Genomic DNA, 17,357 nt, shown 5'->3' on the forward strand with positions numbered 1-17,357 from the left:
CACACCACTGCGCTCATCATACTGTGTAAACTCAAACTCGCAAGATCAGGATGGTCTAATGAGGCTAGAGAAGGACCACATGATGACTTGTCAATCATTTAAAAAATCAGTCAGCAAACGTATCCAACTATTGCATATGCTAATGTTAGCAACTCATTCAAATGGATGGGTATAATTTGAGATCTCACAAGGAAGAGATTTATTACCATCTGAGCGATTGGCTAAACTCCAATGCTTGTTTGATTAAAATATCCCCTTATTAATGGTTTGCCAGATGTCAAATCAGCATGTGGGGTATTAAAGCTAGCAAAAAAATATTTAAACTTCCATTATATTCTCTAATGGATGGGTCGATGGTTCCCAGGTGTAACTGCTGTAAGTAACAACGCTAAAACAATTTACATTATTCATAGCTTTATTTCTTAGAGTGAACATTAAAAAGGAACAGGGAAACCAATGGTAACATTTAACGTGGTCCTTTAAAATACAAACCGTACTAATGGGCCAGGGTTCTGCAATCATGCGATCTACAAACAGCTGTAACGGCACTAAGGAAATGGCAACTAAGGACAAAATTATAAATTGTCAAAGGAATGAGTTGAAAGAAAGCATGTTGTGGGAACGATGACCAGCTTTGATAATGCATTGTTTGAATGAGCTTTAAGAGCAAATCCATTGATGTTTATTCAAATAAAAGGTCAAGGGGTCACTGCCTCTCTGTTGTCTGGAACACTTGCTATCAGGCAAACTGAACTTAAGGCTTTCTCTCCAGTTTAAACACAACGTGTTTGAGGGAGAGCCATGATAGCCTAACCATTCCCTCTAGAAAAAGATAACCAAAGTATCAACCAAATGCCAGTTCATTAACCTGCTTAGCATCAATAGACAAATCACATTGCAGAGCCGAGTACAGTACAACAAAGCATACTGCCCAGAACAAGAACGCAAAAGCTCATACAATGTTCAATAGACCTTTTTTTAACTGCATTTTTATTTGTTTAAACATAACGTCTGAGGAGTTGTACTAGAACATGATATTGGACGCAAGGCAATGACATTCAGTGGGAAGAAGAAAAAGGAATACAACTCTACTGACAGGTGTTGGGGAAATGTGGAGCGGGGGAGACCGGGAGTTGTAGGAATGGAGACTGCTCAGCTGCAGTAGTACTGGCCCGCGTTGGCCCGTCGCCTCTTGCGGTTCTGCTGCTGTTGGAAGAACTGACGGATGTCCTCGGGAGTCACCACCTGGGGGGGGGAGAAATGGGGCAGAAACTTTTTATGCCTCTTATTGGGTGTAGCGACTTTGGCTAACAAACAAAAGATGGAGTCAAGGTCATGCTAGGAGTATGATTTTCATCGGACAGTTACTTGAAATAAAGTTTGATCTCATGGTCACACACCAAGGACAGGACCGCCAGGAGGCGCATTCCAGATTCAGGGACCACAATGTGAAGAGAGCAAAACAATCCTCATCAATACTATCATTATAGTCCTATTTACTGAAGGCTGGTTTACGACACTGGGATAGTGAACATCAACTGAGGACCAAAATACCATGATGCTGATCATTCAACTAAATAGTGTGTATGCTGATAAATTTGCAGGTTTTAATTACCTTTCCTTCTGCAGCAAATCTCTGCAGGAAATCCTTCAGCTCAGTCTTCATGTCATTGTACCCTGAGAACAAAAATATATATATTGTTTTAAAAAGCAGCTCTTTTCTGATTGCAGTACCGCTAGTTGTCTCCACACAAAATAAATTAATTCTGTATTTCAATCAATACAGTTGAGGGAATGGCTCTAACTACTCATCCAACACCTGCCTCACCTCTTTCCTTCATTCACTCTCTCCCTGTCAGATGGTCCAAATTCTCTCCCTACCTAACTACTCATCCAACACCTGCCTCACCTCTTTCCTTCATTCACTCTCTCCCTGTCAGATGGTCCAAATTCTCTCCCTACCTAACTACTCATCCAACACCTGCCTCACCTCTTTCCTTCATTCACTCTCTCCCTGTCAGATGGTCCAAATTCTCTCCCTACCTAACTACTCATCCAACACCTGCCTCACCTCTTTCCTTCATTCACTCTCTCCCTGTCAGATGGTCCAAATTCTCTCCCTACCCCTAATGCTTTGATGGTTGCAGGTCTGTACGGTGTAAGCAATAATGCTGGGAACTCCTCTACTTCACGTACCTACCCAGAACCTTCAGACCCGCAAACATCAAAGGGATAGGGAGAGAACTGGTACCGTCTCTTCTTTAACCTCCCCACCACCACCTCGTACCGTGGATTATCTCCAGCTGCTGAACCCGGCCCAGGGTATTAAGGGCCGACATCAGGGGGTCGCGACCCTCGGCGGTCCCCGCCTGCTCCTGTTCTGTGGTCTTGCCTTTATTCTCGTAGGCTAAGACCGTGTCCGACTCATCCAGGAGAAAGGACATACCAGCTTCAGCGTAGGATTTCTGCTGGGGGGAGGAAACGGGTGAGCAGAGTTTTCCTATTGTCAATAGTAATTCTACGAACAATATAGGCCTACTCAACGACATAAATATGCAGTAATAATTCTGATCATAAACCTTTTTATTGGTGTATTATGCCTTTGACTTGTTTTGCAAGATACTACTTGTACATACACACCAAATTGAAAGGCCTAAACAACATGCATGTATTTACCTGTTCTACAATAACCGGTGTATTCATTTGTGCACACTGTGGCAAAACATTTCCCAACTGAAAATATTTTACACTGAAAACCAGCGTTTCTTATTGGGCAAATTTAGGTTAGTCCCTCCCACATTCAGCCCGTTTGGTTCCCAGTGAATACACCTCAGATTGTGGCTGTTTGACTTCCTTCTAAAGCAGAGAACAGAGTAGTAGCCGGGTTGACGGGATAAGTGGTGAAGACATACCTTGCAGCTGACACAGGAACAGAGTTTGGTTCTCCAGGCTGAGGGCCAGAATACAGCTCCAAACTCTGCTCTCTCTGTACCTGTGCCCCCCAGCTCCTTGAGCCTGCACTCGGAGGGGGCTTTGGAGGGCGAGCCTCCCTCCATCTCCTGGTGCCTCCTTTTGCAGCCTGGCACCCCATTAGATTTGACCTGGGAGTAGGACAGATATCACACAACGTCCTCTGAACACTCAAAAGATGAATCTTTCCATCCTCAATATGATTACAAAAGGTTAGACATGAAGAGGTTGAAAGTGGACACCTTGCTTTAACTTATCGCGCCCGGTATGATCTGTTAAGTCTAAGGAAAGGAAATATTTCCTAAGTATCTTATCAAGGCCCATTACCTTGCACTACCTCGCCAGTAGACAGACCACTCCCTTAAAACCCAAACCAAAATTACGAGGACACGCCAAAAACAGTTGCCAGTTGTAGAAGAGTTACTTCTGTCTTTGGTGCACACAAATGTGCGAGCTCACCGGGACCCTGCGGGAGGGGGCAAATCGTGGGCTGCCATATTTTCTGTCAAATAAGGCTGGCTTCAATTTGCTGCTCGCCTCAGAGGCTGACTAATGAAATCATTCTTGTTGATGATATGCGGGCGCCGCAAAGCCTTGGGGCTGCTCCCCGCAGACCAGAGAATCTGCACATGGCACGGGCCATTTATCCCCTAAATACCCACAGGAACCTAACACAGCCTGGTCCTGTGCACTCATCTCATGCTGACTGTTGGAGGACTGAAGCCACCTGGTGGTTAATACCGACAGTCTCCTTTCCCTGCTCTGCATGGATGCAATGCTGTCAACAGTGGTGAAAGCAGAAACTTAACTTCTGAAACGTGTGTACTTAAAGCATAAGAAAACAACAAAATGCATGAAGCCGCATTGGAAACCTTTTCCACATAATTTTGTTCCATCTGTTTTATCTGGTCATAATATCCCTTTCTCAGTGATACTTTTAAACCCCGATACCCATTACTGGTTCATTCATGATATTCAATGTACTGCAAGAAATAAAATGCTATTCATTGTCCTCGTAACATTGAGTGTATATGAAGCTTTGTATGGAGAGAGGTGGAGTGAGTACCTTCTCTTCACCCTGGTCATTGAGGCTCGTGGAGGCCTCCTCTGTTGTGTTCTTGCCCTCCTCACGGTCCCCCTCTTCGTTCGCCACCTCCCCTTCTGCTTTGCAGGGGCTGGCTTTGGTCGCAGCGGGCACTGGAGGAGAAATACAAAACAACATGGAGCCACTTAGAGCTGACAGGCTCTTTGCACCGTTTTACTATGGCTGTATTTATCAATCTAGCAAGGCAATATTTTCAATAATGTAGTAGTTTCCCACACTCATTTATCGAACAGCTATCTAAGTTATATATTTAGAGCCGCCTGTTCGATAGGATTCCAGCAATGTTTTTGTCATGTCTGTGTTGTGAGCGAGTCTACCAGCAGAGGAGCTTTTCTAAGGCCGCCCTTTTGATGTGACAAGGAAAACAGGTGAGGGAGTACAGTTACGGCCGGAAGTGACTTTTCGTAGCAGGTTAGGACAGCATTTTAGCTAACCCTAACTCTTTTCTTGACCTTAACCTAAGTCTCCTAACCTGCCAAGTTAATTATCCTAACCTGCTGCGTAAAAACACTTCCGATCGTAGCTGTACTCCATCTAGTCAGAACCCTGGATGGAGCCAGAGACAAGTTTATTCGACAGAGAAATCTCTGATTGTCCTAGGAATGTCTAGTGTTTTATTCTGACTTATAACACGGTGGGAAATTATATAATACATATGGAATCATGTAGTAACCAGAAAGCGTTAAACAAATCAAAATATTTTAGATTCTTCGAAGTAGCCACCCTTTGTCTTTGACAGCTTTGCACACTCTTGGCATTCTCTCAACCAGCTTCACCTGGAATGCTTTTCCAACAGTCTTGAAGGAGTTCTGAGCACTGAGGTGGCTACTAGTTGGCTGCTTTTCCTTCACTCTGCAGTCCAACTGATCCCAAACCATTTCAAATGGGTTGAGGTTGGGTGATTGTGGAGGCCAGGTCATCTGATGCAGCGCTACATCACTGTCCTTGGTCAAATAGCCCTTACACCGCATGGAGATGTGTTGGGCCATTGTCCTTTTGAAAAACAAATGATAGTCCCATTAAGCGCAAACCAGATGGAATGGCATATCACTGCAGAATGCTGTGGTAGCCATGCTGGTTAAGTATGCCTTGAATTCTAAATAGATTAGGGTCACCAGCAAAGCACCCCCACACCTCTATGCTTCATAGTGAGAACCACACATGCGGAGATCATCCGTTCACCTACTCTGCATATCAAAGACACGACGGTTGGAACCAAAAATCTAACATTTTGACTCATCGGACCAAAGGACAGATTTCCACCGATCTAATGTCCATTGCTAGTGTTCCTTGGCCCAAGCAAGTCTTTTCTTATTATTGGTTTTCTTTAGTTGTGGTTTCTTTGCAGCAATTTCATCATGAAGGTCTGACTCACACAGTCCCCTCTAAACAGTTGATGTGTCTACTTGAACTCTGAAGCATTTATTTGGGCTGCAATTTGAGGCTGGTAACTCTAATGAACTTATCCTCTGCAGCAGAGGTAACTCTGCGTCTTCCTTTCCTGTGGCGGTCCTCATGAGAGCCAGTTTCATCATAGCGCTTGATGGTTTTTGCACCTGCACTTAAAGAAACTAAGTTCTTCATTTTCCGGATTGACTGACCTTCATGTCTTAAAGTAATGAGGGACTGTCGTTTCTCTTTGCTTTGCTTTGCTTATTTGAGCTGTTCTTGCCATAATATGGACTTGGTCTTTTACTAAATAGGTCTATCTTGTGTATACCAACCCTACCTTGTCACAATACAACTGATTGGCTGAAATACATGAAGGAAAGAAATTCCACAAATTAACAAGGCACACCTGTTAATTGAAATGCATTCCAGGTGACTACCCCATGAAGCTGGTTGAGAGAATGCAAAGCTGTCATCAAAGGGTGGCTACTTTGAAGAATCTCAAATAAAATGTATTTGGATTTGTTTAACACTTTTTTGGTTACTACATGATTCCATATGTGTGATTTCATAGTTTTGATGTCTTCACTATTATTCTACAATATAGTAAAAATAAAGAAAAACCCTGGAATGAGTAGGCGTCCAAACCTTTGACTGGTACTGTATATATTTCCACACTGAGGTTGGAATAATACTGTGAAATTGTGAAAATGATAATGCCGTTTTAGTGTAAGAGCTGTTTGAAAAGGCCACCTGAAATTTCAGCCTGGTTTGGTGGGATGGAGTTTTGGTTGGCGTGGTGATTTCATTAGTTAATAGACCAATGAGAGAGTCTCAAACCTCCCTGCCAATAAGAGCTAGTTTTCAGCTTTCCCACTCAGACCACTCCGACAGTCCTAACATAATTCTTGCTTGAGAAATTGCTCTTCGCTAAGAAGCTATTTTGTTTCTTTTTGACCATTTTAATTTAAAAGAAATCACAGCAAGATAAATCATTGTTACCCAGAAATGATTTGATATTGAGATCAAAACGGCTGAATTGGACCTTAAAAATCCTTGAGGGGGCATGAAATCGTGCACATATCAACCCCAATAGCTAATGGCACTTTAGCATTTTAGTCACCCATTGAAGTAAACTGCTCTACCGCAAACCATAGCCTCTTGTTCACTAGTTACTGCAGGTTTCATTAGTACTGTACAGGTAACTTCCAAAATAAAGGAAACGCTTGAGTCAGTGAGGGATACAAAGTATTTTGAAAGCAGGTTCTTCCACACAGGTGTGGTTCCTGAGTTAATTATGCAATTAACAAACCATTATGCTCAGGGTAATGTTTAAAAATGTCCAGTTGCCCATTATTTTGGCTACCATGGCTAGAAGAGATCTCAGTGAACTTGAAAGAGGGGTATTAAGTCACCAGATGTCAATCCAGTTGAACACTTATTTGGGGTTTTCCCAACACCAACAAAACACCAAATAATGGAATTTCTCGTGGAACAATGGTGTTGCATCCCTCCAATAGAGTTCCAGACACTTGTAGAATCTATGCCAAGGTGCATTGAAGCTGTTCTGGTGGCCCAACACCCTATTAAGAAACTTGGATGTTGACGGTTCCTTAGTTTTGGCAGTTACCTGTACGTTCGCATAAACAAAACACAATGTGGTAGGTCTAAAGAATGTCTCCTATCCTGAAGTGTGTTTTCTTTCTGAATTTGTTAATTGGGGCATGCCAGTAAACTGAAGGTAAGGAGAGTACCCATAGAAGTACATAATCACTGTGAATTATAGGATCTCTAGGAGTACCTGCCAGATGGGTGGCGTAGGTCCACAGGAAAGGAGCATTGTTCATGCAGGACTCACACACCATCTCCTGGAGCTCCACACACTCTGGCACAGGGCAACCCAAGTGCTGGATAAAAAAAACATAATGACACTCATATACGATATACATATGCTCATATAGCAGCTATGGCATCAAGGGTACACAGTCAAGACCAGGGTAAAGACCAGGCCGGTCTTGAGTTAAATACTCGGGATGCGTTACAGATATAGGACTACAGATTCTGAGCAGGACGTCACAGATTATAGGATCCGTATATTATCTTGATGTGGTTCCCAAGATGTTAAACCAGGGTTCTCCAACTCTGGTCATGGAGAGCTACTGGGTGTACAGGCTTTTGTTCTAGCCCGGCACTAACACAATTAATCAATAAATTATGGGCTGTGTTCAGTAGGCACAAAACATGAGAAAGCATTTTGAAACAAAGCTCCTATCCAAACCTGTCCAATAAGAATGCTCATTTTCGCTTTCCGTTTTAAAAAGTTTTACTATGTTGCTTCCTACTGAACAAACCCCCATTCAATTTGGACCATGATTAGCTGAATCCATTGTGCTGGGTTGGAACAAAACCTTGCACACCAAGTAGCTCTTCATGACCAAATGTTTTAGAACCCTGTGTTTAACACTTCTCCTTGCATTGTAAAGATCTGATCTGTCCAAGGCCTATATTCACAAATAATATCATACCCCCTAAAGAATACAAACATTCCGTTATTGGTAATGGAGAGAGGTAAGCATGTCTTGGGGATATGATCTTTGTCCTTCTATAACTTTCTTGCTCATGATTATCCATAATCATGGTAGCATCCACATTAATGCAGAAGTATTCAGAAACATATTAAAATAAAAGTAACTCCCAAATGACAATACATTATTCAACATTCACTTCTATTAAGCACAATATAATCTCAACCACAACAAACTGCAAATTCATCCAACAAGTTTGTAGAGTCACTTGCTGGATGTAGTCAAAAGTATGTGGACACCCCTTCAAATTAGTGGATTTGGCTATTTCAGCCCACACCCTTTGCTGACCGGTGTATAAAAATCGAGCACACAGCCATGCAATCTCCAAGGACAAACATTGGCAGTACAATGGTCTTAACAAAGAGCTCAGTGACTTAACGTGGCACGTCATAGAATTCCACCTTTCCAACAAGTCAGTCAAATTTCTGCACTGCTAGAGCTGCCCTGGTCAACTGTAAGTGCTGTTATTGTAAAGTGTAAACGTCTAGTAGCAATAATGACTCAGCCGCGATCACAGAACGGGACTGCCGTGTGCTGTAGTGCGTAAAAATCATCTGTCCTCGGTTGCAGCACTCACTAGAGTGTTCCAAACTGCCTCTGGACGCAATGTCAGCACAAGAACTGTTCGTCGGGAGCTTCATGAAATGGGTCTCCATGGCCAAGCAGTCGTACACAAGCCTAAGATCACCATGTGCAATGCCTATTGTCGGCTGGAGTGGTGTTAAGCTTGCCGCCATTGGACTCTGGAACAGTGGAAATGCGTTCTCTGGAGCGATGAATCACGCCTCACCATCTGGCAGTCAGATGGATTTGGTGGATGCCAGGAGAACGCTACCTTCCCCAATGCATAGCGCCAACCGTAAAGTTAGGTAGAGGAGGAATAATGGTCTGTTTTTCATGGTTCGGGCTAGGCCCCTTAGTTCCAAGGGAAATCTTAACGCTACAGCATACAATGACATTCTAGACGATTCTGTGCTTCAAACTTTGTAGCAACAGTTTGGGGAAGGCCCTTTCCTGTTTCAGCATGACAATGCCCCCATGCACAAAGCAAGGTCCATACAGAACTGGTTTGTCGAGATCTGTGTGGAAGAACTTGACTGGCCTGCACAGAGCGCTGACCTCAACCCCATCAATCACCTTTGGGAAGAATTGGAATGCCAACTGCGAGCCAGGCCTAATCACCCAACATCAGTGCCCGACCTCACTAATGCTCTTGTGGCTGAATGGAAGCAAGTCCCCCAGCAATGTTTCAACATCTAGTGGAAAGCCTTCCCAGAAGAGTGGAGGCTACCAAGGGGCGACCAACTATGAATGCCCATGGTTTTGGAATGAGATGTTTGACGAGCAGGTGTCCACATACTTTTGGTCATGTAGTGTATAAGTGAATTTGCCCAAATACTTCTGACATCTTCAAATGGGGGGGACTAGATACATAAAGTGCTGTCATTTCTAAACGGTAAAACAGATGTATGAAAATACCCTCAAAAAGGTTACATTCTGTACCGTCACGTCATATGAAACACTTGATCGCAAATCCAAAATGCTGGAGTATAGAGCCAAATAAATACATAGGGGAGTGTACATGCCCAGGGACCTGTGCATCTTCAACACATCCTTATGCTTTGGTGCTCCACAAAAGCCTTACCCTGCCATGAAGCCAGTCCTCACAGACAATGCACTGTATCATCTCATCTTCAACCTGGGAAAGACATGTTTTGGTCAATAGATCTTCACTGGAATACAGATTTATTTATTTTTTTAAACCAATTCATAGCCTATTTGAGGTGAATGGTCCAACTCTCACCGGGTCTTCTGGGTCTGGATATGGCCTGTTACAGGTGCAATACAGACCAAAGAAATTGTGGCTGTATTTGTTCTCCATGTTCAACTGATCCTTGTCCTAAAAGACAGTGAAATCAGTAACATCATGGACCATGCAGTACTCTGCCTTCATCAAAGTCTCTCAATCAATGGTCCTGGGTACCCAAAGGGGTGCAGATTTTAGTTTTTGCCCTAAAACTAACACACTTCATCATCAAGCCTAATTATTTTGGGTCCCCAGGACCAGATTTGGTTAACACTGGCCTAGATGTATAGTTTCAGACAAATATATTGCCACCCTTGCACTTTTCTTAAATTATTTCTTTAAATTGAAATTAAAATAAAAACTCACCACACTTTTATTGGATTTTCAACATCGCAAAACTACTTTTATTTTTGTATGCTTCATTTGATTATTTTAATTGAGAAAACAAAGACCAATGGCATGGACAAAGTTGTTGACACCCTGAAGCTAGTACTTGGTTGCACAGCCTTTGGCCAAGATAACTGCAGCAAATTACTCTTCATCTTCAAACTGCAGAAAAATAACTGCAGCAAATTACTCTAATTCTTCAATGTTTGAGAGTTGCCCTGTTTTTGGTCGTCAGTAAACACAGCACTGACCTATTTCCAAAGAGCTCTAATTTTGTTTATTGGTACAGAGAATATTTTCTCCTGGATTTAGGCTTGTTTAGGTGGGTTGTTGAGAAGTTCAAATCAGGCTTTCTTGAGCCTCCTTCAGCAGTTTACCAACAACCATATGAAGCATTCAAAGAAAAGAACACCCTCCCTAAAATCAAACAAGGGGAGGTTTGATAATACTGTGGGGTTTCTCAGCTGCCTCTAGTGCAAGACATCATAAAATCAGCAGCTTATCAAGGTGTTTCGGAGTGCAGTCCAAAAACTGTGTATCTGTTGAAGGTTGTGGGTTTTCAAGCAACCCAAACACACATCAAAAGCACCCTGGAATGGTTTAACACTGGACTGTTCTGGAGTGGCCAGCAAAAAGTCCAGATCTGAATCACATCCATGACCTATAGGAAGCTGCAAACAGCAGTTTGCTCACAAAATGGTCAAAAATAAAATAAGTGTCATTGAGAATTACCAACAGCTTTCGATGTCCAAAAAAGTTAAACACATTACTATTTTTAAAATTTCTCCCTAATGAAAAGGCCTGAGTTAAACATAACTGAAAATGAAATTAAATATAACTTTTTCAGCAATGAGAAGGCGAAGTGGGGTAAACTGGGTGTTTGAGAATAAGAACCTCATTTTGAAGGCATATAAGCTTATACATTTCGGGGCTCCCGAGTGGCGCAGCAGTCTTAAGGCACTGCATCTCAGTGCTAGAGACGTCACTACAGACCCTGGTTTGATTCCTGGCTGAATCACAACCGGCAGTGATTGGGAGTCCCATAGGGCGGCCCAGCGTCGTCCGGGGTAGGCCATCATTGTAAATAAGAATTGGTTCTTAACTGACTTGCCTGGATAAATATTTTTAAAATGATCAAATAAAACTTAACTTGTGCTCATCTAAGGACTACTCCTCTAGATGACGCATCATCACTTTATTTAAAAATTGATTGGAGTTTTTACACAAACTAGTCCACAGACAGTGTTTAAACTATAGTATTTACTATGTACAATGTAAATGTTATGGTTTATGGACAAACTACAGCAACATATTTGGTTTGTTAAAATAAGTTAGGTTTTTCTCAAGTCAATTTTTATTTTTATTTTTTTTAATACCAGAAATTAATCTGGACGCATTTCGGTAATGAGAATTTGGGGTGAAAATGTACAAAATTCAGTCGAAAAATGTAAATGAATTTACAATAAGATACTTCCCAGAAACCACACATCTTAGTCCTCAGAATGATACTAGATTTGTGCAGATTCATCATGATTTTGTAACTCAATTTGCTACAGACATTTTAAAACTGGTTTAATTAGAATCACCCAGTTGGTGGAGGGCATCCCTCAAACATTGAAGAATTAGAGCAGTTTGCTCCTGAAGAGTGGGGCAAACTGCCAGTAGAAAGGTACAGTAAGCTCTTTGATGGCTACAATGCCATTTTTCTTTACATTTTACCATTTGAATTTAAAAAATAAAGATGCACTATGCAGAAATCGCTCCGCAATTTCCTGGTTACTAAAATTCTAATAGTTTCAGTTTGTGACAAAACATGCAAGTATAGTGTAGAGAATCATTGTACCATCTAAACCGCTGTGGAGTATTGTAAAAAATATTGTATTTTCAGCTGTTTGAAGCTGGGGTACAAAACTGAAAGTAAAAGACGCAAAAACTAAACTTTAAAACAGGAAGCACACAAATAGCGCACATAAAACAGATCTATCGCTTCTTAAACTTGCTTTCAATGAGAATGACAGATCTTTAACTCGCATCTACAGTTGAAGTGGGAAGTTTACATACGCCTTAGCCAAATACATTTAAACTCAGGTTTTCATAATTCCTGACATTTAATCCTAGTAAAAATTCCCTGTCTTAGGTCAGTTAGAATCACCACTTTATTTTAAGAATGTGAAATGTCAGAATAATAGTAGAGATAATAATTTATTTCAGCTTTTATTTCTTTCATCACATTCCCAGTGGGTCAGATGTTTACATACACTCAATTAGTATTTGGTAGCATTGCCTTTAAATTGTTTAACTTGGGTCAAAGGTTTCAGGTAGCCTTCCACAAGCTTCCCACAATAAGTTGGGTGAATTTTGGCCCATTCCTCCTGACAGAGCTGGTGTAACTGAGTCAGGTTTGTAGGCCTCCTTGCTCGCACACGCTTTTTCAGTTCTGCCCACAAATTGTCTATGGGATTGAGGTCAGGGCTTTGTGATGGCCACTCCAATACCTTGACTTTGTTGTCCTTAAGCCATTTTGCCACAACTTTGGGTCATTGTCCATTTGGAAGACCCATTTGCAACCAAGCTTTAACTTCCTGACATGTCTTGAGATGCTGCTTCAATATATCCACATAATTTTCCTCCCTCATGATGCCATCTATTTTGTGAAGTGTACCAGTCCCTCCTGCAGCAAAGCACCCCCACAACACGATGCTGCCACCCCCGTGCTTCTAGGTTGGGATGGTGTTCTTCGGCTTGCAAGCATCCCCTTTTCCTCCAAACATAACGATGATCACTATGGCCAAACAGTTCTATTTTTGTTTCATCAGACCAGACGACATTTCTCCAAAAAGTACCATCTTTGTCCCCATGTGCAGTTGCAAACCGTAGTCTGGCTTTTTTATGGCAGTTTTGGAGCAGTGGCTTCTTCCTTGCTGAGCGTCCTTTCAGGTTATGTCGATATAGGACTCGTTTTACTGTGGATACAGATACTTTTGCACCTGTTTCCTCCAGCATCTTCACAAGGTCCTTTGCTGTTGTTCTGGGATTGATTTTCACTTTTCGCAACAAAGTACATTCATCTCTAGAAGACAGAACACATCTCTTTCCTGAGCGGTATGACGGCTGCGTAGTCCCATGGTGTTTATACTTGCGTACTATTGTTTGTACAGATGAACGTGGTACCTTCAGGCGTTTGGAAATTGCGCCCAAGGGTGAACCAGACTTGTGGAGGTCTACAATTTATTTTCTGAGATCCTGGCTGATTTCTTTTGATTTTCCCATGATGTCAAGCAAAGAGGCACTGAGTTTGAAGGTAGGGCTTGAAATACATCCACAGGTACACCTCCAATTGACTCAAATTATGTCAATTAGCCTATCAGAAGCTTCTAAAGCCATGACATAATTTTCTGGATTTTTCCGAGCTGTTTAAAGGCACAGTCAACTTAGTGTATGTAAACTTCTGACCCACTGGAATTGTGATAGTCAATTATATGTGAAATAATCTGTCTGTAAACAATTGTTGGAAACATTACTTGTGTCATGCACAAAGTAGATGTCCTAGCTGACTTGCCAAAACTATAGTTTAATAAGAAATTTGTGGAGTGGTTGAAAAATAAGTTTTAATGACTCCAACCTAAGTGTATGTAAACTTCTGACTTCAACTGTATGTGAATTTGGTCAGGTCCCCTAAAAGTTACATATTGCACAAAAATAAAATCGGTTCTGCAATGTTAAATCTAATAACATGTTGTGGAGACCAAAAGTTGTTAACAATTTCAACTTATTTTAGAAGAAATAGGGAATTATTTAAGAAAAGTGCAAGGGTGCCAATATATTTGGCCGGACCCGTAATTGGCTTCATATAGAAAACATGCCTATCATGCTGTTATTGGCCTAAAGTCTCTATAACCCAAACTTCAGTATCACATCAGAACTACCACAATTTCAATAAATGTAAGGAAACTTACTGAGTATAACTTGCACCTCATCTCTTCAAACTTGCCGTTTCCACAGTCACAGCGGAAATTCCTGCAAAAATTCCCAGCTCAGGATTAACTATAGGAAAATTCTGTTCGTAACTGCAATATCCCAGATAAAGCTAGAGTGCTGTGGTTAATTATTTTATTTATTTCACCCTTATTTTAGTAGGTAAGTTGACTGAGAACACATTCTAATTTACAGCAAATACCTGGGGAATAGTTACAGGGGGAGGGAGGTATGAATGCGCCAATTGGAAGCTGGGGATGATTAGATGGCCATGATGGTATGAGGGCCAGAATGGGAATTTAGCCAGGACACCGGGGTTAACACACCTACTCTTACAATAAGTGCCATGGGATCTTTAGTGACCACAGAGAGTCAGGACACCTATTTAAAATCCCAGCTGAACAACAGCACCCTACACAGGGCAATGTCCCCAATCACTGCCCTGGGGCATTGGGATATTTGTTTTAGACCAGAGGAAAGAATGCCTCCTACTGGCCCTCCAACACCACTTCCAGCAGCATCTGGTCTCCCATCCAGGGACTGACCAGGACCAACCCTGCTTAGCTTCAGAGACAAGCCAGCAGTGGGATGCAGCGTGGTACAGGACAAACAAGGCAACAGTAAACATGTCATCCCCCACAAATGATGCAACCCCCATCAATGAATTACTATAACTCCCACCTTGGCCCGATCAGTGTAATTTTGTAAATGCCAGATCTCTGTGGCAAGACATCTCTGTCTGAGATATCGCGTGTGACTAGTATACAAAGAAACGGACGGACGGCGACAGATCCACAGTCCCCTCCCCAATTTAATTGTGTGGGACAATAATACCTTTGAGCACAGATATAGGGGCACACACAGCACTGAAATATTGTCCTACAGTATTTCTGTTCATTTCCCAACAATTCTGCATCACCTCCGTTCATCGACACCCAACATTTGATATATTGTGCATGGCCCACGTTTGTGTTGGTCTGTCTTATCCTTTAGGTGTCCACTCCACGTCTCTATCTGAATTCGTCATCCCAGCTCCTCACCTCCTCAACCTTATTGGAGGAGTAGGTCCATGGTTCCTCCCTTCAGACCTTCTTCTCCAATAGGTTTTGAGAAGGTGGCAAGGAGAGAGGATGCAAGGAATTGAGGAAAGATTAATTGAAAAAAATGGTCAACAATGCAGTGAAACTCACCTTTTGGTGTAGAGCTCAAAAAGGTCATGGCCTTCATGGCATTTGTAGGAGCAGGCCAGGCAGACTCCGGCTGGCTGGCCCCCCTTTGGTGTGCAGGTGCTGCAGGCATAGAGGGCTTGTCGCTTCACATAGCCCTGCAAGACCACATCAAAACAAACACGTGTGAAACTGACATCATCTTGAGTCCTTCAGATAGAGCATAAATGCAATGTGTACCATGACAATGAACTATTAAAGGGAAAATGTAACGTTACATTTGATAAAAACCACAGGTTACATTTTGTTATAACAAGTTCAGAAATTCAAATCAAGTTAAATTTGTCATTTAGGTTGGCGGAGACATACGATTGGTGACGTCGCTAAAGTTTTTATTTTTCAAAATCCATTTGAAACTAAACACTGGCTTAGACTGCAAAGCTGTATTATAGCTAACTTAAATTTGGGTATTTTGTTTTCCTCTAACAATGTGGAGCAAATAGCCTACCTCGGGATAGGAACACTTCTCAGAATCACTACCAGCTAAAACAGCAGATGCCTCATTCTCCAACTCTTCATCTTCTTCCAAAACATCTACCAAAGAAACAGTAGCCTCATCTCCCTCATTTGCCGCCATTCTTGGAAAATAGAAGGTGAAAAAAGTGTGAATACAAGTTCCTGTTCCAGGGTAAAATGTAGAGCGCCAGATAAATCTAAACAGGGACGTCCATGACTCGAGAAGATGTATCAAAATGCTCTGTTCACCAAAAGATACAATAAATTAGGCACAATAAGCAAAAAAAGATTGGAGCGCACAGGACGTTATGTTATTCTCAAACCCGATACACTGAGGGAGTTATTTTACACTGGCCCAGGTTGAACCGGGAAATGGGCCGGCACGTCATCTGGCGAAAGCGGGAGGGAGGATCGCCCATCTCAAAATGAACAGTAATCTGCGCCGTTCGGTCATGTTGTTAACAAGACATCATGTTGCATCGTCCGGAAACATACATCTATTTTCCATCAAATAAATGTTAGCAATGTCAAATCAGTTTTCACTTGGACGGCAGAAAAGCAATCACTTTGCATGGGAAAAGAAACAATCCTACTCATTACTGCACTTGCTTAATTACGTCACTATTGTTTTGAGCAGATTTGGATAGAGCAGAGCAGCTGGCTCACGCCAGGGGGGCAGCCCGGTTCCAAATCGAATGTAACCAACTTTCAGCCAAAGCAAGACATGCTTACACGGGCGCCCGGGCTAGATTAATCGAGCCCCCTTACGGTAGCTCTCTCACAATGACAACTTCCGCACGATTTCCGGATTATGCTAATATTTCACCCTGTTGGCGGGAGTTTCTGAAACGCACTTCTGAGATCTTCACATTTTGATGAAAATTAAAATATTGTCTACCTTTTGGTTTAGTTAGTGGTTGTTATTTATATATGTCTTTGTGCAAATATGGCTAAAGTCTCAGAAAGTATAAGGCTCTGACCAAATCGATTGTCCGTCAAAATGCCGCTACGACTCGGGTCAGAGTTTAAACTAGGGTCATGGTTCAACAATCATGGCAGCTACTGAGATACGAGGAGAGCTAAAATACAGGGATGGCCTGAAGAAAGAGATTATCATAAAAACAGAAAACAACCTGACTTCTATGATAGTGGGGATTAAGCAATTAAACGCAGACGTATCGAGGCTCCTCACTGATCTCGTACAAGAACAATTTTGCGGAGGAAATGACAAGGGGGATTTGCAAGTCGACGACGGTGAGCTTGGTTAGCTAGCTAACGTTACTGGTAGCTCATTTAACAATACGCTTAGCTACCGCAATGGATGTTTGTAAAAAAAAAAAAAAAAAAAACAACGTTCGCGAATTGCTCTTTCTATTGAGGCTAGTTATTGTTTATTTTTCTTGTGGCTAATGTCTCACGAAACCTATCGATTTTGGTTAGCTAATCATGACCTGGAA

At 42.0% G+C, this 17,357-nt stretch overlaps 1 protein-coding gene across 2 annotated transcripts; it reads right to left on the reverse strand.

Moving 5' to 3' along the window:
- Positions 1-397: 397 nt before the first annotated feature.
- Positions 398-16,262, reverse strand: ubr7 (ubiquitin protein ligase E3 component n-recognin 7). Of its 2 annotated transcripts, none has more exons than XM_014144711.3 (11): positions 15,893-16,262; positions 15,409-15,542; positions 14,200-14,260; positions 9,854-9,949; positions 9,695-9,748; positions 7,266-7,371; positions 4,037-4,167; positions 2,913-3,101; positions 2,288-2,468; positions 1,616-1,677; positions 398-1,245 (listed from the first exon to the last, which is right to left on the reverse strand). In XM_014144711.3, exons 1-11 carry the CDS (start codon positions 16,019-16,021, stop codon positions 1,153-1,155), a joined length of 1,236 nt encoding a protein of 411 aa, XP_014000186.1. In that variant the 5' UTR covers positions 16,022-16,262; the 3' UTR covers positions 398-1,152.
- Positions 16,263-17,357: the final 1,095 nt, after the last annotated feature.

This window comes from Salmo salar, chromosome 15 (assembly GCF_965601325.2).
Source record: "Salmo salar chromosome 15, fSalSal1, whole genome shotgun sequence".
Taxonomy (NCBI): Eukaryota; Metazoa; Chordata; class Actinopteri; order Salmoniformes; family Salmonidae; genus Salmo; species Salmo salar.